Below are 25,063 nucleotides of genomic sequence, written 5' to 3'. Positions count from 1 at the left end.
AGAAAATTAATTATCAGGAATACCACTTCAGTCTCATTTTGTACTAATTCTAATACACAAAACTTACACATCAATGTCAACAGTGGAAGCCTAAGAATTAAATCTATTCTCCAAAGCCAAAACCCAGAGCCATTGGCTTCATGCTTTAGCCTCTTTGTAACTGCCTGTAAACATTTAGTGCTAGAAGGAAACATTGCCATGTGTCTAAATTTAAGTAACCCAACCCACAAGTTAAAAAACATTAAATTGAAAGACAGTATTTGCCTTTGCTTGGTGTCCAATATAGCGATTATTATTCCAGGGATGTGGACAAAAAAACAAATACGGAGACCGCAAACATGAGCAATCTTAATCCAAGTGGTGTGGTAGCCACAGTCGTTTACAGACAGCACGTTTTCCATTGTGATGATCACCAAATTTGCACAGGCATACAGTTTTTCTGATGCCACTATCTAGTGCACAAACGATAGTGTGTGGAAATTGGGGGTCCGTGAATATTTATCATTTGCGCATCAATAAGAAAAGTGTCTTGATTTATTTTGGAGAAGTGGAGAAGTGTGGCTCACTGGTTAGAGGAGGCAGACCCTGAAGCAGAGGTCAGACCCGGGACCAGGGTTCAATTCCTGACGCGGCAGGGTCTTGAGCCCAAATATCCACGGACTCGATAATTCTCGTTTCGGTGCCTACTCGAGTCACGGATTCACACTCTGCAGCTCTGGGCATTAGCTTGCTTAATCTCCACTACGGCCCCCCCGCGGTGGGATGCCTGGCTTTCACCTTGGGGATGCCCAGTTCGGGTATCTCACAGGGAAAAGCCAGGACGGGTTCCCAAGGCAAGCGCCGAGATGCCTATGGGTAATCGAGCGCTATATAAGAACGCATAATAATAATAATAATAATAATAATAATAATAATTTATTTTGACCCTATTAAAATCTTTTGTTTCCATCACTCTTTAGAATTAGAAAAAAAAATGTCTTTATTTGTGCTTTCCTGTTTACTTATTTTGAAATATTTTAACCATATATGGCCTTGCCTTGAATGCACAGGGACTCAAGTGAGGAGTATGCGGGGAGCCCCCCGCCTCACCCCCCCATACACAGGGAATGCTACTGAAGTACCTACGGAGCAAGGCACAGGCCTCGTTGCGCGCGCACTGAATGGCAGAGCAGTGCACATGCCCACTTTTGTAAATGCAGAGTGCGCCCTTTGGCCAAGATGCCTTCAGGGGCCAAACAAGCATGTATGCCCATGCTGCTAGGAGGCTTCTAAAGACAAGACAGTCACAGTAATCACTGCGTTCAGCTTTACATGCAGAGGGAAGACAATGGGAGTTAGTAAAAGAACATTGCTTACTTAGGAAAGCGTGCTAGAACTAGGAAAAGATATGATTCGAGGGTTGTTATTTTTATTTTATGCTAAACAAAAATACACTGGTAACATTAAACTACTTCCTGGTGTAGTTTATGTACAATTCTTACTCACTGAAAACAGAAGCAGACAAGCATTTGCAATGCAATAGGTCTCGCATTAGGAAAGTTTGAGCTATTGGTCTTGTAAATGACATTTTTTTTATTTATGTGTTTGTTTTGAAAATAGCTAAATTAATAGCTTTGTCATTTACAATGCCAATAGTTATATCTTTCGCAAATGTGACACCTATAGCATTTGTAATGCAACATGTTTTGTATTTACGTGACTTAGATGTATTGATATTACAAATAACAATGGCTTTTAATTTTTTTTAATAAATAATACTTAAATAAAAGTGATTGTAATTTATAATGGCAATAGCTTAAACATTTGTAAATAACTTTTGTGAAGAATATGTTCAGTGTATTTTATTGTGATGAAAATCCAAGATCAGAAGTGAAATATTAACATCTTTTTGTGACATTTGTAATAAAGCTTGAAACATTGAGCGAACATATTTGAACCAGTTGTAGTTGAATGGTTGCACAGATTGATGCTGTGATGGCGCGGAGTGATTCTGTAGCGTTCAGTGATGCTGTGGCGTTCAGTGATGCTCTGGTAGCGCATAGTGATGTTGTGGTGCCCCTGAGTGATGCTGTGGACGCCCTGAGTGATGCTGTGGAGGCCCTGAGTTATGCTGTGGAGGCCCTGAGTGATGCTGTGGAGGCCCTGAGTGATGCTGTGGAAGCCCTGAGTGATGCTGTGGAGGCCCTGAGTGATGGAGGGTGGAGTTGGAGGGTGGAGTTGGAGTTGGGGTTGGAGTTGGGGTTGGAGAGTGGGGTTGGAGTTGGAGGGTGGAGTTGGGGGGTGGAGTTGGGGGGTGGAGTTGGGGGGTGGAGTTGGGGGGTGGAGTTGGGGTTGGAGGGTGGAGTTGGTGTTGGAGGGTGGAGTTGGAGGGTGGAGTTGGAGGGTGGAGTTGGAGTGGGAGGGTGGAGTTGGAGGGTGGAGTTGGAGGGTGGAGTTGGAGGGTGGAGTTGGAGTGGGAGTGTGGAGTTGGAGATGGAGTTGGAGGGTGGAGTTGGAGGGTGGAGTTGGAGGGTGGAGTTGGAGGGTGGAGTTGGAGGGTGGAGTTGGAGGGTGGAGTTGGAGGGTGGAGTTGGAGGGTGGAGTTGGAGGGTGGAGTTGGAGGGTGGAGTTGGAGGGTGGAGTTGGAGGGTGGAGTTGGAGGGTGGAGTTGGAGTTGGAGGGTGGAGTTGGAGTTGGAGGGTGGAGTTGGAGTTGGAGGGTGGAGTTGGAGTTGGAGGGTGGAGTTGGAGGGTGGAGTTGGAGGGTGGAGTTGGAGGGTGGAGTTGGAGTTGGAGGGTGGAGTTGGAGTTGGAGGGTGGAGTTGGAGGTTGGAGTTGGAGTTGGAAGGTGGAGTTGGAGGGTGGAGTTGGAGTGTGGAGTTGGAGGGTGGAGTTGGAGGGTGGAGTTGGAGGGTGGAGTTGGAGGGTGGAGTTGGAGGGTGGAGTTGGAGGGTGGAGTTGGAGGGTGGAGTTGGAGGGTGGAGAAACAGACATCTTAAGATGCCTCGCTGCTTGAGCAAAGAGTGTTTGTTGGCGCACCTTCACCACTATACACAGGAGTTTGTGTCCTCCTGTTTTCATATTGCACTTGCTGCTAATGTATTGTGGTTTTGAGTTTAATATTGCCCAACTCAATGGTAGCCTTTTTAATACTATCGGAAGGATGAAAGGTTGATTGCTCTTTCTGTTCACAAGTTGAAGTTCCAGCAGTGGTACCGGGCTTACTACTTTCGAGAAGGATCAAATATGCCCACATTGGTTTCCTGTTGTCAGTGTTGCTGCATAGTGGTATTAAATTTAAACGTCCCCTGTAGTATTAATTGTGTGAATGCGTATTTATTAGTAGAATTGCTCTTCATACAATTTTATTCAACTCCATTTATTGATAATAACCATGGCATTGACAAATGTACTAGAAATGTATTATGTGAGTATATTTATTTATCACAGTGATGCATACTTAATTTAGTTTAGTATATTGTGCTGCGATACTCTATATTATCGTCTGCAATATTAGGGGAAGTATACAGTCGAGTATAATTCGGACATACAGACTGCACTATTTCAGTGAACTGTGCGTTTCGAAAACACTTCTGCTCATGAAATATTAATAGCAGCCAAGTAAGTGATGTACTTTTACAGTATGGTACAATATTATAAGGCATTTTTGTTTAGGTTGAAAAAACAGCATATGAAAGTGGAGACGGTCTCGAGCCGTTACGTACCTCCGAGGGGTTGCAGCTCGCGGCTCGGGGATCGGAGCAGCTGCAGGCCCTCCGACCAAGACCTGGACTTAGGAAAGTGCCGGAAAATGCTGCGAAATCGGCGGGTGACGATGCCAAAGCAGGCAGTGCCCGCATGCGGCTTCCTCCCAGTCATGCCAGCCACCTCGGCCTGGCCGGGCGAGCGTTCTGGTGCTCCGGTACCCGGCGGAGAATCGGTACTGACAGAAGTGCTCCACAAGGCCAGTGCGTCGCCTCCATTGTGCCCAGCGTCAGGGGCAGTCGCGAGGTGGGTTCACTGGTCCAAATCCAGGGACGGGCCCACCGGGTGGAACTTTGAGTCACCTCTGCAGCATGGTACCCGGGCTCCGGTTGAGCTGGCTCCGGTGCCCCGAGCTCAGGGCACCCGCACTCCGCTCTCGATCTCACCGAGGCCTTCCCACCTGAGGCTGAGCCTTCCATTCAAAAATAAAATCATAAAAATACATTCTGCGCGCCAGCGCGCGGTCCGCAGCACCCGCGAGACAAGGTGCTGCTGCTCCGCCTGTACGCGCGCCGTCGCCCGCCAGAGTCCTGCAGCCGCCTCGTGCTGCCTGCGCCCGAGCCTCGCTTTGCAGAGCAACGGGAAACTTTCTATTCCTGGGCATTTTTGCACGATAAGATAAAACCCAACTGCGCAGAGGAGGTAATTAAATCCGACGCTGTCGTCTCTCCCTCTCCCATGTGTTTTGTTTTTCCGGAGTCATCCTCGAGGAAGGTTGTGTTCCTCGGCTTTCTCGATTTCAAATCACACCACCTCCCCAACTCTGACAAAAATAGTTTTGGAACAGGTAAATATAAACCAGCTCCGACAGCGAAACCGAAACCTTCCATGGGGCGGGACTTCCGTCTTTGGAAGCACGCGCCCACGGAGAGAAGCAGTGCTGGTGACGCGGGGCTCCCATGCCCGAGGGAGAGCCCAGCAGAGGCTGCAAGACTTTAGAATGACGGTAAGTGGGGCTTGGGGGGGGGGCGCTTGTATGTATGCGGCGGCTTGGGGGAGGGAGGGGGGCCTTGTATGTATGCGGCGGCGACGGCGGCGGCGGGGGGGGCGGCTCTTCTGTGTATGCGGCTGCGGCGGGGGGGTATGAGCGCTTCGATGTAGGCGGCGGGGGGGGGGGGGAGTAGCGGGGGTGCGCGCGTGTGTGTGCCTTCCTGCCTGCGTGTGCATGTGTGTGTTCAGGGAATCTGTGCCAGGGGCCGTGCACGGCACCGTGCTGGGCGTGCGCGCCCACGAGGTCAAATCTCGGCCAGAAAAAGCTCGTGACAGTCTGCTGTCCACATTCCCCCAAAAGTAACTACATAAGTTGTCTCGCATAGACAGCAAAAGCTTCGCTTTTGCTTTCGTCTAGCGAGACCTAGAAAAAGCTCGTGACAGTCTGCTGTCCACATTCCCCCAAAAGTAACTACATAAGTTGTCTCGCATAGACAGCAAAAGCTTCGCTTTTGCTTTCGTCTAGCGAGACCTAAAAAAGCTATCATTCTGAGACTCGTGGATACCGGCCAGAATCTGGAAAAAGATGTTGCTCCCTTGAGTGAGAAATGGAGAGAGGTGGAACTCAAGTAACTGTTCTACACAGTGCAGCAGAAGAGGTGGACCAGCCAACAAATCAACATGGACAGCAGAGTTAAGGGTCTGTCTTGACTCTAAGAGCCCAACTTGGCTGTAAGAGCCAAGGCACGAGCTGAGCCAAGGGAACATTTGGCTTGGAAATTGTACAACAAATATGTAAAAATAACTCCTGCTGCCGCTGTACGGGGACCACAAGCCATTAGACTGGGAAGCACCAACAACTGAAACAAGAGGGAGAATCCCTACTTAGCGCTACAAAGCGCCAACACTACTCCCGCAATGTGGGTCCTGCTGCAGCTGTAAGGGGACCACAAGTCCCTACTTCCATTGTGCTGTAAAGCGTCAACAGCTGACAAAAGGGGGAGGAGCCCCCATAGTGATACAGAGCACCAACGCTACTCCCACGACGCGGGGCCTGCTGCCACTGTAAGAGGAAAGAGGACCGACCACAATCCCCTACTTCCATAGCACTGGGAAGTGCCAACAGCTGATATAAGAGGGAGGGGCCCCCCTTAGCGCTACAAAGTGCCAACACTAGTCCTGCTGCCACTGTAAAGGGACCACAAGCCCCTACTTCCATTGCGCTGGGAAGTGCCAACAGCTGACACAAGGGGGAGGCACACCTCTTAGTGCTACAAAATGCCAACGCTACGCCCGCGATGTATGGCGCACGCAAGCGCAGTTGGAGCCAAGGGCAGACCCATCCTGCGTCAATCAGCACCAGGAAGAGGCAGGGTTGGGCCACCTGCAGTGGCCTGGTGGAAGGACGCCCTTGGACTCTCTCTGTTTTTCCTGGTGGTGGTCCGTTTTTGTCAGGAAGGTACGGGACCATGTGTTTCCCAGCCACTCGTGCCTGTGTCCCTTTGCCTGATAGAGTGACTTACTGGGTTGTCTCCTCGCCTAAGAACTGGAAGATACTTGGGAGATTGGGATAGATCAGTCAATAACAACAAATGTCCCAATCACAGTGACTGACTGTGTGAACTTTTTCCTTAGGGCTTGCAGTGCACACGAGGGTCTGTGCCTTGCTCATTGAGAGCAGCAGTGCACACTCTGGACTCATTCTGTACAGATATAGGCTCAACTGGAGCCAGGTGCTGGAAGGGGGGCGTTTTTCTTTCTTCTCTTTGTTATATCTTCTCTTTCTATTTATTTATTTGTTTATTTTGGGGGAGCTTCCCAGTGGGTGGTTACAGTTAATTTATTAATCTAGCATAGGTGATTTAAGGGATGGTGAAAAAGAAAACAACTGGGTCCAACTCAAGCTTCCCCCAGGTTACCCCCACCCGCTAAATTATTACCATCAAGGGATTCATTACATGGGAAGTGGGAGTGGTCTCTAAAGAGACTGAGCTGGCAGAAAGAAGGCTATTCTTATCTAGGGGCGGTCCTGCCCTTTCCTTGCCGAGTGCCACCCGTCTTCTAGAGGTTCTTGCTGGTGTCCCGTTATTCATCTATACCTGGAGGTGTGAGTGGGAAGAGGCACAAGTAGTTTTTTCTTCACCACTGAGTAGGACTAACACATTAGAAGACCCTAAGAGGGACATTACCCAGTCTACTCTTATTTTGAGCACGAAGGTGCAAGCGCAGGAGATGCATGGTTGCCCCTAAGAAGAAAAACACCTTCATTTGTGTAGGCTTGCAGACAGAGCCCCGATAAATCCTCCCTGCTATTGACTTAGGCACCCACGTGTGAAATTGGAAGGGCTACTCTCAAGGGCATTCGTGGATACGACCACTCGCATGAGCAAGGTGGAAGATGTCACAAGCCATTTGGGTGACGCTGTGGTAGCAATCCGTTCGTCTTTGGCCAATCTTAGTAATACCAGAGGGTCCTCAGTAGAGCAGGTGATTGTGCCTACTGTCCCCCGTTTGGCTCAACCTAGTGACCCCGCCTATTTGGGAACTGGGGGGTCAGGGACACAATTGTGTTACTTCTACTGTTAATAACTTACTTTTCTCTGTCTCTCTGCTAAACTTCCACCCGCCCCAACCTTGCTCCCAAACCTGTGTCACACATTCACAAACATTATCAATCTCTAACTTATCCAGAAACAGAGAAGGGTGGCTTGGAACCCACTAGCTCCCCTGTGGGGTCTAACCCTGGCAAAATATCGTTCAACCCCACCCAGCCGCCATGTTTTAGTTATGCCTAATGTTGTTCTTCTTAAAAAAGAGGTCACGAAGAGTTACCTGCAACTCAAAAATAAAGTCCTGTATTGCCTCTCCAACAAGATCGGTTACTTTTGTGCCAAGGAAATTATTATGGTTCGGAGATTGGGTTGGATAGGAAACTAACTAAATAACCTCTGTTCTATGTCTGCATAGGGATCAACTTTTCCAACACTTATGGGCCGGAGATATTTTGGGTTGATTAATGTAAAGGGTTGGTCCAAACGGGAATATCTTTGTTCCCCTTGGGTTATTTGTAAAACATAAGTCTTGTCACTTAGAGGAGGCACAGAAGGAGAGGGATTTCTGCTGGACAGGGGACTGCAGTTCCTTGTCCATCTTGGTCTGTACAGTCCAACAGCTTACCTCTGAGCAACCGCTTTTAGCCTTTATCAGAGCTGGATACCCAAGATTGACTGGGGCATAAGGCAGACAATAACTTGACCCATGCCCCACAATGGTTTGTGGGCACCCTTAAGGTCTTGAGATAGAATATTGCTGGGATTAGAGGAAGACTAGTGGATGAGGAGTGCACCGACCTCCTGAGTCTCTCTGATGTTATATGTTTACAAGAGACGTGGCACACTGGGGGTTCCCTTATTTTATATGGTTACTTATCTTTTGTGTCACCCGCCATCCTGTTCCCTCATGGCAGAGCCAAGGGAGGACTAGTTACCTTTGCTGAATTGAGCTTAAAGTGCAAAATGAAGAGGGATGCTATATCTTCACCTTTTATTTTGGGCATGCTTCTTATTTTTTCAAACCTGCTTAGGGTTTTAGCTGTTAATATTTACAATTCTATTTAAGCTCGGGGCACGCTGTTGCAAGCAAAGTGGGGCAGTTTCTCAATAACTTTCAAGGCAGCACTCTCATGTTTACAAAGTTTTTACTGATGGGAGATTTTAACCTACACCCTTGTGTAGATTGCGTTTTGTATGGGGCTCGTCTTCAAGATGTTGACCTAGGGTCCATGGATCAGGCGCATTTCAAACACACTCCACAAGGGAATGTGTGTAATACTTTATTTATAGAACACACCCTTGTGAATCTTCTTAACAAGGGGGACATTAACAGTGCAGCGCAAACCCCAACCTTTCAAAGGGCAGGCTCTCGTCAGTTGGTCTCCAACCTTTTCTGTAGTGAGAGCTACTTCTGATGAGTGAAAATCATGGTGAGCTACAGAAGGCTAAGCAACTGGCACATACCAGACGCCCCCACCCCGACTTAATTGACTTTAAGCCTGACAAAGCCACAATGATTAACAATGTCGGGTTCTTTTGAAGACATTATCTTGTACTGTGGACTATTAATTGTTACAAACGTACTTCATGAAATCAGACTAACAGCCTACGAAACAAATAATAACTTTCTAAATAAGTGAAGGGGAGCGTGCTTACCTGCTGCAGCCCCTCGCTGCCGAACGCCGCTCGGATTTCCTCCAACTCCCGGCTTAGCTCCTCAATCTCCTGCTGCTTCCCCGCCAGTTCGTCCTCCATCAGCTCCAGCCGGGTCTGCGCATTCTGCATGTCGTGCTCGGAGTAACTCTCCCCGACTCCGAATGCTTCTTCCTAAACCAAAGCACGCTAGTTAGTGTCAAGCTGCAGCGCCGACTCCTCCATCAGCCGCCCCTTCGCAGCACTGAAACATCACGCCCCATCAAGGAGATTACTGCCATGGCAACCGGCTTTGTTGCTAGTATAATTTGCACCTCAAGAGCGGACACACTTGTGCCAAATCTGTATTGTGGTTCAGATTCAGAGACAAGAGTGCTTTCGGAAGTTTAACAAAAACATCATGTTCGTTCTCATTCAGAAACGAAATAGCATAAATCAAATTCTGTTGCGAGGACCACGACCTAAGCCTTAATTAAGCATGCTACTAGGCGGCACGTGGCTCCATGACATCAAATACAATAAAACTGAACATTACATGACAAACAAGTTAATTGACCTGCTGCAATCCTAGAAGAGCCTTACACATGGCAACATATACTTGTAGGTGGTAGATGGAACATTAGTGAACACGATATATTATAAGGAGTTCTGAGGTTAAATTAACTTTTTTAACCAATGACAATGTATGCCCGTTTGGAGGGGGATATCCCCTACTTAGTATAGGGCCGCGTTCCCTTGCCGTGAAGGCCCAACCTCATGTGAGGCTTCTAACCTGACTTCTTCTGGCCCTGGCGTCGATCTAATCTACAGTGAGTGCAGAGGCCCAGGCCTGTCCTTACAATGTGAGCACCTGAACATGTCATGTGACCTGTAGGGGTGCATCAAACATGCCCTCAGACCAGACAGTAGACTACAGTCCCTGACATAGGTGCATCCCATAAAGCAGTGGTGGCAGCGTACAGGTGAGCAGACGAGTGTCACTATGTCAGGGGGAGTGTGGTCTACTAAGCCCTCCTGTATATACATTGTGCTGTTACGCGAGAACCAGAACCCTGCACTGACATCCCTTGAGCATGTTTAGCGCTTGTACCTTTACAATGAGTGGATGGTAGTCGGAGAGTGTGTGAATGAGTTGTGTGCACCGTGCATGTGAGTGAGAAAGTCTTGGAGACTGAAGTCAGCAGGATCCATTTTGGATGCTACTGATTGTAGCATGTCTCAAGATGAAGGATGACGATAGCTTCTATTACACAACAAGCATTTGCAATGCAATAGGTCTCGCAGCATTCAAGTTTGAGTTATTGGCATTGTATATGACAATGTGTTGCATGAATTCTTTTCCAAACTCTGTATTGGCTGGTGGTGTTTGTGCCCGGTGAAAGCGTGCACTGACGGATGGTGGTGTTTGTGCCCGGTGAAAGCGTGCACGAACAACTTATGGCGTCTGTGCCTGGTGAAAGTGTGCACTGACGGCTGGTGGTGTTTGTGCCTGGTGAAAGGGTGCACTGGTGGCTGGTGGTGTTTGTGCCCGGTGAAAGCGTGCACTGACGGCTGTTGGTGTTTGTGCCTGGTGAAAGGGTGCACTGGCGGCTGTTGGTGTTTGTGCCCGGTGAAAGCGTGCACTGACGGCTGGTGGTGTTTGTGCCTGGTGAAAGCGTGCACTGATGACTTATGGTGTCTGTGCCTGTTGAAAGTGTGTACTGACGGCCGGTGGTGGGTATGCCTGATGAAACCATGTACTGATGGCTAGTGGTGTGTGTGTGCCTGTTGAAAGTGTGCACTGATGGCTGATGGTGTGTGTGCATGGTGGAAAAGCGTGCACTGACATGTTTAGAAGTAAAGTGCGCCATACTGCGATTGCTACAATAGTTAATTGTGGATGTGCTAACCATTGATGCGTGCACTGATGGCTGGTGGTGTGTGTGTGCTTGTAGAAAATGTGCACTGATGGCTAATGGTGTGTGTGCCTGGTGGAAGTGTGCACTGCCAGCTAGTGGCGTGTGTGCCCGGTGAAAGCGTGCATTGACGGCTGATGGGGTGTGCCTGGTGAAAGTGTGCACTGACGGTTGGTGGTGTGTGTGTGCGCCTGGTGAAAGCGTGCACCGACGTCTGGTTCTGTGTGCGTGTGGTGGAAGCGTGCATTGATCGCTGGTGTTGTTTAAATAGCAACATACTTGGGTCCAGCATAAAGAGCACTCTTTTTAAACAGGCATTAAGAGTGAGACAGCACACAATGATCCAATGGTAATTACTAGTTGAAGGCAAATCGCATATAGAACATTAGGAACACTGCAATTCTTTACATTGATTCAGACGGTCCTTGCTGCATTCAGGACATTATCAAAAATCAGTGTGTTTCGTGAGAAGTAATACCTTACATCCTAAACAGCTGTTTTAACAGAATGTTCCCGACTTTAAAAAGAGAGATGACTAAAACATTGGCAGGGAGGCAGCATCCTGAATTTAGGTTGTATGAATGTTACTTTATTGTTTGACTGAAAGAAAAAAGCTCAACTATAATAAACTCCTAGCCAACGCTGCAACACCATTCTGCCAGCTAAGCAAGCCGAGTAAGAAGGGATGTGCGGACTTCACCCGAAGGTGTCAGAGCGAATTCACAATAGAAACAGAACTGATACATGAGAACATTACTAGTGAACAAAATACAAAGGCAAACGTTACATTACATGAGGCAAAAGTGACAATGATAACAAACCGTGCCTTACACAGTGTGTAAGGCACTTTTTGTTATCTTAGTCTAAGCCCGCCTGATTCTATGAAATGGCGGCGGGACGCGGGACAGGCCTTTATCCTTTTCTTTCACTTTCCGTTCCGCACTTCCGCCGCCGCGTATGCGCGTGCCGCGTGCGTGGGGGGCGTGGGCAGCAGGGCTGGCTGCTGCTGAGTGGTGGTGAGCAATGCCAGGCAGCCCCAGGGCACGCACAACATCATGCGGGCCAATAAGCAGTAAGCCCCTGTGCGTGGCATATGGGGCGCGGCAGGCGGCGCGCATAGCCAAAGAAGAAGACAAGAGAAGAACAACGAAAACTACGAACTTAACTGCCTTCCAAGTCCAAGACAAAGCAGCCAGGCGGCCAGGCCCGCCCACGCTGAGCTGCCCTGTCCGATTTCCGAATCCGAGTCCGAAGACCAAAGTAAGTCACTCAGAGTCTGTCACTCCGTCTCCGTCACCGACCGGCGGGGCAGGGCTGCTGCTGGCTGCCTGCCTCCAGGCCTGCTGCGTGCACTAATTAGTTGCTTTCCTGTCGCGCATTTGCCTGCTTCTTATTTATGTCCCAACTTGTCACTCGTGTTTGTCCCTCCTATAGAACATGCTTTCTCGCTTCTGTACTTCTTTGCTCCCGGGGCCGCACTCAGTGTTGCTCTCTGTTCTTGCCTGTGTGCCGCTTCCCTCCATATTGGGTTCGCCCTTGCACTCAACCAGCCCCCCAACCCCTGTTGCTTCCTCGCCTGCTCCATTTGCCCTCGGCTGCTGCTGAAGCAAGCAAGCAGGCAAGCCTATATTATAATAGTTACAGTGCGCAACGCACGCCAGGGACGGATGGTAACGGGCCCCGGCCTATAAACATTAATTATGGTGCCGTGGTGCGCACGCCCTACCGGCCTGGCCTGAGCCTTTTTAAAATTAATTAAATAGTTGGTAGTGGTACGCACTGGAGCCGGGCCGGGTCTTCATAATTAAAATGGTGCACGGGAGTGGCGGCGCGCAGAGTAGTGCTATTTTTATTTTGTATAGTGGTCATTTTCCTGCAGTTTTGCTCTTTTAGACTACTGTAAATAAAATGCGCTTTTATCAGCCAACGTAACGGTGTTCAATGCATTGGTCTTGTTAAGATGAATAGCTAAAATACTAGATTGTTATTCCATCATGTTTTTAAATGTTCAGCATCACATGCTTACTTTCGTGAGCTTTCTATGTACTTATGACATATGCATCATCGTTATAGTTGCTTCAGTCAAGGAAAAAATGCGTGTCTCTGCATCAGATGTTTGGTGATTAGCAGCTGTCCTAAGCAGGTGTTACAAAAGGAACCTTACATTATTAATCTAGTATGTTTGCACTCCGGAATTTTTCAAGCTAGCTCAGTTGGTTGATGCACCTGTTACAATGATGCAACTGCAACCTAATGGCCACTAGTTTGGAATCAAAGCAAGTTCGGCTCAGCATTTCATCCTTCTCATGCTGAGAAGATGAGCACCATGCCTCGAAATTGTTTGAACACCTTCTGGGGCCTAATCCATTTTTAAAATAAAACGTGTTCTAGCATCACTTCGTAATGGACATACACAGGTGATATTCACGTGGCTCCTTGCTCGTAGTGGGGAGTAGAATCAGGCCAAGCCCCTCTCCTGTGATAACAAAAACAACACTCGCAGGCAACAAAATACACATAAATGAGAGAGCTGGACCAAAAGCAGCAGAGTGCGGATCATCCTTCTCTTGCTCTGTCAGGGTAAGCTGCTGTCTGCTGAGCTACAAATGGGATCACATCTGAAAAGAACCCACCCGAGAGAGGAAGTGTAAACAAACACAGCGCGGTGTAATTTAGATTGATTATTGCAGTGGATTCTCGTGGATCGAAGCGCTCTCTTGTAGTGGGCTCAGGTGCACCAATTATCCCTAGACACCTGCGACTGACCTCTGTCTTTTGGGGTCATGAGACGATGAGAGAGAGGCAATGTGACCTGTCATCACTCAAAGATCTCTAAGCAGTTGCAAGACCTGGCATCCTTGACGTGTTTTCCTCTGTCTTTTTGCTCTACCACCTGTATTTTTGATGTTATGCTGGACTTCTTTTTTGCTGTTTTATGTACTCCGTACACTTTACCACTGCTAATCAGTGCTCAAGTGCAAATGCTACCTCTGTCATTTTTAATTCTGCTGGGTTCTCCATAATTTGCATATTTGATTTACTGGTAAGTCCCTAGTAAAGTGCACTGTGTGTGCCCAAGGCCTGTAAATCAAATGCATCTAGTGCGCCTGCAGCAGTGATTGTGCCAACCATATAAGCACCCCTGTAAACGTGTCTCCAGCCTACCATTGCAGTGCCTTTGAGTACAGTTTTAAACTGCCAAGTCGACCTGGCAAGTGCAGTCTCTTGCCAGGCCCTAAGCCTCCCTTTTACTACATGTTGGACACCCCTAAGGTAGGCCCAAGACACTCCCAGGGGCAGGGTGCAGTGTATGTTAAAGGTGGGACATGTGTAGGTATGTATTACATGTCATGATAGTGAAATACTGCTAATTTCGTTCTTCACTATTGTCAGGACTAGCTCGCCAATAGGATATTATTGGAGCTGCCTTGTATGTTTGCTGACTGGGAACACATTTTAAACCTAGATTGAGGACAGATTCCTCATCCCTTGTCAATACTTTCGTGGATAAATTGACTACTGTCGATGGTGGGATTTCTATTATTTGTAAAAGTTTCTGCGCGCGGGGCGCTGTAGAGTGCGGGGCGCTGTAGAGTGCGGGGCGCTGCGTTGCACTGTAGAGTGCGGGACGCTGCGGTGCGCTGTAGAGTGCGGGGCGCTGTAGAGTGCGGGGCACTGCGGGGCGCTGTAGAGTGCGGGGCGCTGTAGAGTGCAGGGCGCTGTAGAGTGCGCTGTAGAGTGCGGGGCGCTGTAGAGTGCGGGGCGCTGTAGAGTGCGTGGCGCTGTAGAGTGCGGGGCGCTGCGGGGCGCTGTAGAGCGCGGGGCGCTGTAGAGTGCATGGCGCTGCGGGGCGCTGAGAGCGTGGTGCGCTGTAGAGTGTGTGCGCTGTAGAGCGCAGGGCGCTGTAGAGTGCGGGGCGCTGTAGAGTATGGGGCGCTGCGGTGCGCTGTAGAGTGCGGTGAGCTGCGGGGCGCTGTAGAGTGCGGGGCGCTGTAGAGTGCGGGGCGCTGTAGAGTGCGGGGCGCTGTAGAGTGCGGGGCGCTGTAGAGTGCAGGGCGCTGCGGGGCGCTGTAGAGTGCAGGGCGCTGCGGGGCGCTGTAGAGTGCAGGGCGCTGCGTGGCGCTGTGGAGTGCGTGGCGCTGTAGAATGCGGGGCGCTGTAGAGTGCGGGCGCTGTAGAGTGCGGGGCGCTGTAGAGTGCGGGGCGCAGTGCGTGGCGCTGTGGAGTGCGTGGCGCTGTAGAGTGCGTGGCGCTGTAGAGTGCGTGGCGCTGTAGAGTGCGTGGCGCTGTAGAGTGCGTGGCGCTGTAGAGTGCGTGGCGCTGTAGAGTGCGTGGCGCTGTAGAGTGCGGGGCGCTGTAGAGTGCGTGGCGCTGTAGAGTGCGGGGCGCTGTAGAGTGCGGGCGCTGTAGAGTGCGGGGCGCTGTAGAGTGCGGGGCGCTGTAGAGTGCGGGGCGCTGTAGAGTGCGGGGCGCTGTAGAGTGTGGGGCGCTGTAGAGTGTGGGGCGCTGTAGAGTGTGGGGCGCTGTAGAGTGCGGGGCGCTGTAGAGTGCGGGGCGCTGTAGAGTGCGGGGCGCTGTAGAGTGCGCTGTAGAGTGCGGTGCGCTGTAGAGTGCGCTGTAGAGTGCGGTGCGCTGTAGAGTGCGGTGCGCTGTAGAGTGCGGGGCGCTGTAGAGTGCGGGCGCTGTGGATCGCTGTAGAGTGCAGGGCGCTGCAGAGCGTGGGGCGCTGTAGAGTGCGGGGCGCTGTAGAGTGCTGTAGAGTGCATTGCGCTGTAGAGCGCGTTGCGCTGTAGAGTGCGGGGCGCTGTAGAGTATGGGGCGCTGCGGTGCGCTGTAGAGTGCGCTGCGGTGCGCTGCGGGCGCTGTAGAGTGCAGTGCGCTGTAGAGCACGGTGTAGAGTGCGGAGCGCTGTAGAGTGTGGAGCGCTGTAGAGTGCGGGGTGCTGTAGAGTGCGGGGCGCTGTAGAGTGCGGGGCGCTGTAGAGTGCGGGGCGCTGTAGAGCGCTGTCGAGTGCGGGGCGCTGTAGAATGCGGGGCGCTGTCGAGTGCGAGGCGCTGTAGAGTGCGGGGCGCTGTAGAGTGCGGGGCGCTGTAGAGTGCGGGGCGCTGTAGAGTGCGGGGCGCTGCGGGGCGCTGCGGGGCGCTGTAGAGTGCGGGGCGCTGTCGAGCCCGGGGCGCTGTAGAGTGCAGGGCGCTGCGGGGCGCTGTAGAGTGCGGGGCGCTGTAGAGTGCGGGGCGCTGTAGAGTGCGGGGCGCTGTAGAGTGCGGGGCGCTGTAGAGTGCGGGGCGCTGTAGAGTGCGGGGCGCTGTAGAATGCGGGGCGCTGCAGGGCGCTGTAGAGTGCAGGGCGATGTAGAGTGCGGGGCGCTGTAGAGTGCTGTAGAGTGCGTTGCGCTGTAGAGTGTGTTGCGCTGTAGAGCGCGTTGCCCTGTAGAGTGCGGGGCGCTGTAGAGTATGGGGCGCTGTGGTGCGCTGTAGGCTGCGGTGCGGGCGCTGTAGAGTGCAGTGCGCTGTAGAGCGCGGTGTAGAGTGCGGAGCGCTGTAGAGTGCGGGGCGCTGTAGAGTGCGGGGCGCTGTAGAGTGCGGGGCGCTGTAGAGTGCGGGGCGCTGTAGAGCGCTGTCGAGTGCGGGGCGCTGTAGAATGCGGGGCGCTGTAGAATGCGGGGCGCTGTAGAGTGCGGGGCGCTGTAGAGTGCGGGGCGCTGTAGAGTGCGGGGCGCTGTAGAGTGTGGGGCGCTGTAGAGCACGGGGCGTTGTAGAGCGCGGGGCGCTGTCGAGCCCGGGGCGCTGTAGAGTGCAGGGCGCTGCGGGGCGCTGTAGTGCGTGGGGCGCTGTAGAGCGCGGGGCGCTGTAGAGTGCGGGGTGCTGTAGAGTGCTCCACTCTGCACTCCGAATCTGCACTCTGAATCTGCACTCTGAATCTCCACTCTGAAGCTCCACTCTGAAGCTCCACTCTGAAGCTCCACTCTGAAGCTCCACTCTGAAGCTCCACTCTGAAGCTCCACTCTCCACTCTGAATCTCCACTCTGAATCTCCACTCTCCACTCTGAAGCTCCACTCTGAAGCTCCACTCTGAAGCTCCACTCCACTCTGAAGCTCCACTCTGAAGCTCCACTCCACTCTGAAGCTCCACTCTGAATCTCCACTCTGAAGCTCCACTCTGAAGCTCCACTCTGAATCTCCACTCTGCACTCCGAAGCTCCACTCTGAAGCTCCACTCTGCACTCCGAAGCTCCACTCTGAAGCTCCACTCTGCACTCCGAAGCTCCACTCTGAAGCTCCACTCTGCACTCCGAAGCTCCACTCTGAAGCTCCACTCTGCACTCCGAAGCTGCACTCCGAAGCTCCACTCTGAAGCTCCACTCTGAAGCTCCACTCTGAAGCTCCACTCTGAAGCGCTCCACTCTGAAGCTCCACTCTGAAGCTCCACTCTGAAGCTCCACTCTGAAGCTCCACTCTGCACTCTGAAGCTCCACTCTGAAGCTCCACTCTGAAGCTCCACTCTGAAGCTCCACTCTGAAGCTCCACTCTGAAGCTCCACTCTGAAGCTCCACTCTGAAGCTCCACTCTGAAGCTCCACTCTGAAGCTCCACTCTGAAGCTCCACTCTGCACTCTGAAGCTCCACTCTGAAGCTCCACTCTGCACTCTGAAGCTCCACTCTGAAGCTCCACTCTGCACTCTGAAGCTCCACTCTGAAGCTCCACTCTGCACTCTGAAGCTCCACTCTGAAGCTCCACTCCACTCTGAAGCTCCACTCCGAAGCTCCACTCTGAATCTGCACTCTGAATCTCCACTCTGAATCTCCACTCTGAAGCTCCACTCTGAAGCTCCACTCTGAAGCTCCACTCTGAAGCTCCACTCTGAAGCTCCACTCTGAAGCTCCACTCTGAAGCTCCACTCTGAAGCTCCACTCTGAAGCTCCACTCTGCACTCTGAAGCTCCACTCTGAAGCTCCACTCTGCACTCTGAAGCTCCACTCTGAAGCTCCACTCTGCACTCTGAAGCTCCACTCTGAAGCTCCACTCTGCACTCTGAAGCTCCACTCTGAAGCTCCACTCTGAAGCTCCACTCTGAAGCTCCACTCCACTCTGAAGCTCCACTCCACTCTGAAGCTCCACTCCACTCTGAAGCTCCACTCCACTCTGAAGCTCCACTCCGAATCTGCACTCTGCACTCCGAAGCTCCACTCTGAAGCTCCACTCTGAAGCTCCACTCTGAAGCTCCACTCTGAAGCTCCACTCTGAAGCTCCACTCTGAAGCTCCACTCTGAAGCTCCACTCTGAAGCTCCACTCTGAAGCTCCACTCTGCACTCCGAAGCTCCACTCCGAAGCTCCACTCTGAAGCTCCACTCTGAAGCTCCACTCTGAAGCTCCACTCTGAAGCTCCACTCTGAAGCTCCACTCTGAAGCTCCACTCTGAAGCTCCACTCTGAAGCTCCACTCTGAAGCTCCACTCTGAAGCTCCACTCTGCACTCTGAAGCTCCACTCTGAAGCTCCACTCTGAAGCTCCACTCTGAAGCTCCACTCTGAAGCTCCACTCTGAAGCTCCACTCTGAAGCTCCACTCTGAAGCTCCACTCTGAAGCTCCACTCTGAAGCTCCACTCTGCACTCTGAAGCTCCACTCTGAAGCTCCACTCTGCACTCTGAAGCTCCACTCTGAAGCTCCACTCTGAAGCTCCACTCGGAAGCTCCACTCGGAAGCTCCACTCGGAAGCTCCACTCGGAAGGGGCAAAGATCGGAGCATCACGGAACTAAAACAAATATAAACAAGGGCTGTGAGTTACTCTGCGCATGCGCGGGGGCAAGCCTGTTCATTCCAAGCCAGCCTCAGCCAGCCTCGGGAAAAACGAAAGTAATAAAAAAGCGAAACTGACACTGCCACTGCAGACAATGCTGCGCGCTCCCGAGGTGAAATCCGGCACTGAAAACGCTCGTAACACTTTGGTGTCCACTCTCCTAAAAACGGATCACATTAGTTGTCGAGCTGACAGCATTCATGCTTCGCATGAATGCTAACGTCAGCTCGACCTAAAAAGTACTCCCCTAATAGTTAGTCCGGGGGGCCCGGAAAACTATAAAGCTTGAGTTGATACTGGTGGAATATTCCCACGTGAAGCTAGGATAGTGCATCACCTACGGGTGAGAAAGGAGGCAACTCCTTTTGTTTTATATTCCCTCACACACCGTAGTGGTGTCATGCTTCATCATCGGGATACCCGAACGCCTAAAAGTCAGGGTGGGCTCAACCATATCTCAGGGAGCTCTTAGAATATTTTTTAGGGGCAGAGGGGGTTAAAGAATTAAAACTCCTCTGTCAGATCCCGGTTTCCCTTTATTCTTGGATCTGGCAGGGATGTTAAAAAGTTAAAGGAATAGGGTCGTGTGGGATATTATGGTCCTAAGACCCTACTGCCGACATGTTTCAGTCCACTGGTGCCCCCTAAAGGGTGCTAAACTTTCTTCAGGGCAATAAACTGCGACCCCCTGGTAGAATTGACGTACGGGAATTTCCCTACACTCGATTATTAAAGGGTAGATAGCTGCTCCTTATCTATAGTCATGCGATGTGTCGTCACTCCATCCCAACTTGGGAGACGTTCCGCCTCACACTGGACCTCAGTTATAGGGGTAGCCCTGTCCCTGTAGTCAAACCGCCATCAAGGGTCCTGCCCCACTGTCTCATCTATTCGAGTTGGGTCCCAGCTGCTTGACGATAGCTTCACCAGACAGTGGAAATGTGCTGCTTGCATTTCTGTTAGACTTGCAAGGTCATCACCAAACTGTTTTTCCTTCACCCCTCCTTGTTTCTAAATTTGTTATTGTTGACAAAACTGTGTGCAGGTTACCATTTATCATTCTGTATATTCAGGGATAAATTACCATAAAATATCTTGAAACAATGTACAGCATACATAAAGACTTGTAAACAAGAGAATGTTGAAATGTACAATACAATCAAATACAGAACAAAATTGGAATGCTACAAATAAGTAACTTAAAAGGCCAAGCTCACACATTTCCACTCAAACCCACGCACAATATAAAAATGTACTCAAGCAGCACAAAATTAAAGGCGAGGTGTCATTGCGTAATATTAGTTACTTATTTGTAGCATTCCAATTTTGTTCTGTATTTGATTGTTTTGTACATGTGACATCCTCGCCCAGTAAAGCTTGTGTAATAGGCCACAAGGTGGCCACATGAACCATTGCCCACTTGCTATGCTTCTGTTCACCCTTCCCGACAGAGATGGATACTCCCACAATGTTGCTCTTTGAGTTTTAGAAACTTCATGCCGAAAAGGCTCTTCGACTGAAACTGGAGCTGCTACCCCCCCCACCCCCACCACCTTGAGACCCTCACAGGGGAGTAGCGCGCTTTAAAAAAACCATGGTTGATTGACTGATTGATTAATTGATTAATATGGCCAAGGGACGTATATTCTCATACTCCCAAACGTCCGCACCATTAAGTGGCAGCTGTTTCAACCTTCGCTCTGTACATCTGTAATGCAAGTGAAACTGGTTTAGTAAAAGAGGCTTTGTAGGCCTGTAAGATCGCGGTCTCTTTCATGACCACGATAGATCTACTTTTTGCAACTTGGAACTTTCAAGATAAACTATTTTCGACTCCAATGCCCAGGCAATCGACAGTGGGGACCATAACCCGGCATATTCCCCCTGGCCTCAAGCTCTCCCTAAAAGACTTCAGATTTAATACCAAGTACTTAGTTTTAGATCTATTAATTTGAAGGCCATTTGAAATGCAAAAGTTGTGGAACTGTCAAGTAAATTCTGGCAGCCTATTGGTGTACACAAATTTAAAATGGTGTTGTCAGCAAAAAGGAAGGCTGGGACTGATTCGCCGTTCAGTTAACCCAGATCTAATAGTGACTGGGGGTGAGCGTCTCCATCATTTCCTTGTGTTTGCTTTATTCGCCCTAAGATGGCAGGGTATGCCCGACGCGAGTCCCTTGCTCACTTTGCCACTAGATTCAAGCTAGCCTCGCTAATGAGGGGTGCTACCCCGAAAACGGTCCCTGGATACTTGTTTCCGGTACAGGGAAGACCTGGCTTGGAAGTTCGGGTTGGCCAGTTCTCATGACGAACAGGATCAAGACTGAATTGCATTTGGCTGGGTCTGTACTGGGTTGGCGAAGTGAGCTAAAGAACGATGATGCATTCAACCGAGATCTAATAGTGACTGGGGGTGAGTATCTGAAAAGTTTCAGCGCTCTGTCGATCATCTCCTTGTGTTTGCTCAGTAGTGCTCATCCCAGACTCTCTGGCTGGACACTAGTATTCGATTATAACCAGCCGCGTAGCTAGGGGGGGCGGTCCGCCCCAGGCGGCACTGTTTTTGGGGCAGCCACGGCCGCGCAACTATGGTGCATTATCTGTATTGGTGGTCGACTAATTGGAAGGCGGCCTCGGGAGTAAAAAAAGTGCGTCCCTGCATTGCGCGCGAGAAATATGACTAAAGGTGAGGCAGCAGCCTATCACCCTTAGTCACACATCTCGTGCGCGCAACGTGAGGATGCAGTGACGCACTTCTTTTTATTCCCACGGCCGCCATCCAATAGCCCTTACAGGATGATAGGCCGCAGCCTCACGCTGTACTAGGGTCAACTCAGTGTCACCATTATGAGAGGCCTGGCTGCCTGGCTGCATCGGGCGCTGCCTGCAGCTACAGTTACTGACGCTTCTCGGTCAAATAAGGTAGATATTTTTTATTTTTGTTGCCGATATTTGCGTTTTTACTATTTTAGCATAGGCTCACAATATTTCTTTGGCGTGATAGTATGGTAGTTAAAAATTGTTGTCCTCATTATAGTGTCAAATAACTAGACACAAACTTGATCATCAGACATGTACCATGGAAACATGCGAGCCAATAAAATTAATTTGTTAGCCAGAACAGACATTTCTTCAAAGTACAGTGCCTCAAGAAGAAGATTTATTCGGGAGGTGTGGTATATATATATATAAGCTCACTTGCTCGCTCGTTAACTCCTCACTCACTAACTCATTCAGTTACACACAAATATGTGTCTTTAAAACATATGTGGCCACAGACTAATTTACTAGGAAATACATCACATGATTGCGCAGCATTGCTGTGGCACTAAAGGACATGTGCAAATAAACCAAAGCTCTCGTTCACTAACGTTTAGCCAGACACTTGTGCGTCACAACACAATTAACGGTGCTCATGTTAGCGATTAAATAGTAAGTATATTAATTCCATTTTTACATGTAAGCTTCTGTGCAAAACTTTAGTAAATGAGGACTCAAATATGTGCAACACAAAATATGTTTCAGGTGCAGCTATGAATGGGACCATAAAGTACACTTGATAGTTAGATAAACTTGCTTAAATAATGAATGTATGAGCCGTGTGGGCCATAGGACTGTCAGAGTTCAATGTGCAGGTCAAAATGAGTCAATGTGTACTGGAGAAGAACCATGTAAACAAACAGGTGGACACAAATAGGGGGCATCTGATAATGCATGTGCAAAGTAAAGTACTCTTATGTCAGTAAAAGAGCAAGGTAGCCCCACTGAGACATCTTGGAAAGGTGAAATATAGAGAGCAGTCTCATGCCATGTGTATAGTTATCAAGAACATGGAACTGCATTTGAAGTGTCTAGTCACGGTTGGATTTGGCATGTAGTATCAGCTGGCAAAAAGGTTTGTGTTATAATGTGAGCGACAAGCTTCTTATTGTTTTATTTGGTAAGATTTTGGGACCAAATGTAAGTCTCAATGAAACTTGTACCAAATGCTTTACCTAGTCAGGAAGTGTTTAGTCCCGTTGCACACTTTATTTCAGTGAATTCTTAGAGTTTTTTGTTGCTCAAATGGGTGCAGTTTCTTATATTGATAAGTTTCCCTCGTCTTCATTGCTTGATTTTACATGCGAGAAAGTCTCACTCATAGTAGTTGAAATGTCACTTATAATTACACTGACATTATGAAAATGTCACACATAGCAATCTGAAACCTTGGCACCTATGCAGAGTGAAGGCGGGCAAGGGAGGAGACAGAGAACCGGATACATCAGCTGGGGCCTGTGATTTTGCACTGCTTCCACCACACGCAGTAGGGGGAAAATAAGAGGTGAGATTTTGCTCACTCTGCACTGTGGGAAGTGAGAACAAGAGCTGTTCTGCAATGCAGGCGCCGGGGGATGGAGACAAAGTCACTAGGTTTTTTTCTATGTTACGTTGTGTCTTGGGGGCGAAGGCAGAAAGGCAGCGGCCAGTCCTGGCACTGCAGACGCTGTCATAGAGGGGATCGTATATATTTGACACTGCGTGATTTGGCTTCAAGGGGGCGCAAGGAAGGATGTGTGGATTGGAACTGCAGGCATTAGAGTGAAGGGAAATGTAGGGGGGCATGTTGTGGCACTGCCGTACAGTAGGGTGAGGTGGACACGCCAGGCAATTCGGTTTAGGGGGGACAAGGTTGATGTGTTCCATACTGCTGCATGCCCGGGGTGTAGGGAGAGTAAGATGGATGTGTTCTGACACTGCCTAAAGTGAAGGGCGGGGAGATGTGTTCTCATGCTGACACAGCAACGGCATGGATTGGTGTCAAGGGTGTTAAGGGAGATGTGCTCTGCCCGCAACGTGTCATGGAAACACTGGGGGCGTGCTCTTATTTAGCATACACCAATATATTTTCCATTTCCGTGTTTGATTTCAGGTGCCTTTCCGCTACGGCTCTGCATCCTGATGGGTGCTGGTAAGGCAAGTTGGCGGGCCTGGGATTCTCAAGGAATGAGAACACATTGGTTAAGAAGCTGGCACTGTTGATAGGCCTGGATGCTTTGATGGATGGTGATGCTGTAAACCTGCAGGGTCGTACTTTGTTGTTGCTATAGTGGCTTGCTGCTGTGGTGGGCCACCAGTGCAACTCTCAATTAATGCAGGCTGGTACTAGGTTGGTGACAAGATACTCAGGTCTTAGAATCTCCCTTGACTTGAATTGAACTTAGCTGTTGCACACACTCCAACTTAGATCAGCACCAAGCAGTAGGCACTAGGAGTTTGGCAGAAAGTCTCTGGCTGTAATAGTGTGGGTCTGACTGTTGAGTCTTGTGTGACTCTGTTTTAAGGCCAGGCTATATGTGTACCACCCTGCCCCCACCTCCCCTCAGTAGTTCATGCTGTTCTGAGTTCGTCATTGCATTATTGTACCTCAAGTCAGAGCACATCACGTTTGTGCATGTCCCCACTGCTTTAATGGGGGGACCATGATGTTTGGTCATTTAATGTCAGCTGTAGATGATGGATCCCCGAACAGTATCATGTATGTGTATGTTTGCATTGTGCTAAGGGCATTACCAGGTAATCATTCATGCATCTCTCTGATGGATGTTACATGCATTGTTTCTGAGTCCCCAGTTCGATTATGCAGTCTGTGTGTTCTCCTTTGTACTTCCGGTCACCAGTGTATTCAACTGTGTAGCCGTGGACCGTGTCATGTATGTCACTTGCATGATTGATCGAGGTAACTATTAGCGGCGATAACACATGTCTCTCAGACCTCTTTCAAGTGCTCGCCGTACTTATTCCCCAACACCCCTTCCCCCAACCCCCAGGGGCGGCAACCTGTGGGATAGCCCCGGGTGCCACAAGCTCTAGCTACGCCCCTGATTATAACCTGCTCTAGCCTTTCTTATCATGAATTGCTGTAATCAATTCTGATTTTGCTTTCCTGCACTCAACAGCAAACCATAGCATAGACCCAGTTTTACTTTTGACATGAACTCTAGGTCCTCAAGTGAAACATTTCGTTCAGGAGTTGAATAAAAGAGTATGTATATCTACTCCTGGAATGTTCCTGCATAGGGGATTTACAAGAAGGCCTGTGGCAGTGCAAAAAAGACTTTACATTTTCGTAAGGAGTTCCAAACTACAAGAAATATTTGGTTACTTCACTGCAGGACGGCTGTTAGCTATACTGAGCTTAGAGATATGTCTATCAACACTTTACCACTGCTAACCAGTGCTATAGAGCTTTTGCTCTCTCCCTAAAACCTGTCAAAATTCTCCTACATCTGATTGGCCACTTTTAAGCATGCACTAAGACAGGGTAGAGACATTTTGATCAATCAGTAAATTTTGTTGAGTCCAGGGATATTCCTGAAAAAGTGTTTGGCACTTAGCTGCTGCTCATGTTGGAAAGAGAAAACTCATCAGTGCCCTCTGCTACCAGAGGGAGTTGGCTGCTGAGAGAAAGATAATGGCATCACAAATCCCTGTGGAAAGTACCCAATAGT

At 49.7% G+C, this 25,063-nt stretch overlaps 1 protein-coding gene across 1 annotated transcript in view; it reads right to left on the bottom strand.

Annotated features, from left to right (window-relative positions):
- The window catches only part of LOC144784158 (A-kinase anchor protein 9-like), a 574,985-nt gene that overhangs the window by 308,517 nt on the left and 241,405 nt on the right, over positions 1-25,063 (bottom strand). Inside the window, exon 4 of the mRNA XM_078662830.1 lies at positions 8,882-9,052. Within this exon, the coding sequence (XP_078518956.1) occupies positions 8,882-9,052 (171 nt within the window). The remainder of the gene's footprint in view (positions 1-8,881; positions 9,053-25,063) is intronic.

This window comes from Lissotriton helveticus, chromosome 10 (genome assembly GCF_964261635.1).
Source record: "Lissotriton helveticus chromosome 10, aLisHel1.1, whole genome shotgun sequence".
In the NCBI taxonomy this organism is placed as follows: domain Eukaryota; kingdom Metazoa; phylum Chordata; class Amphibia; order Caudata; family Salamandridae; genus Lissotriton; species Lissotriton helveticus.
Note: the sequence above shows the minus strand (reverse complement) of the source record. Positions and strands in the feature narration are given on the sequence as shown.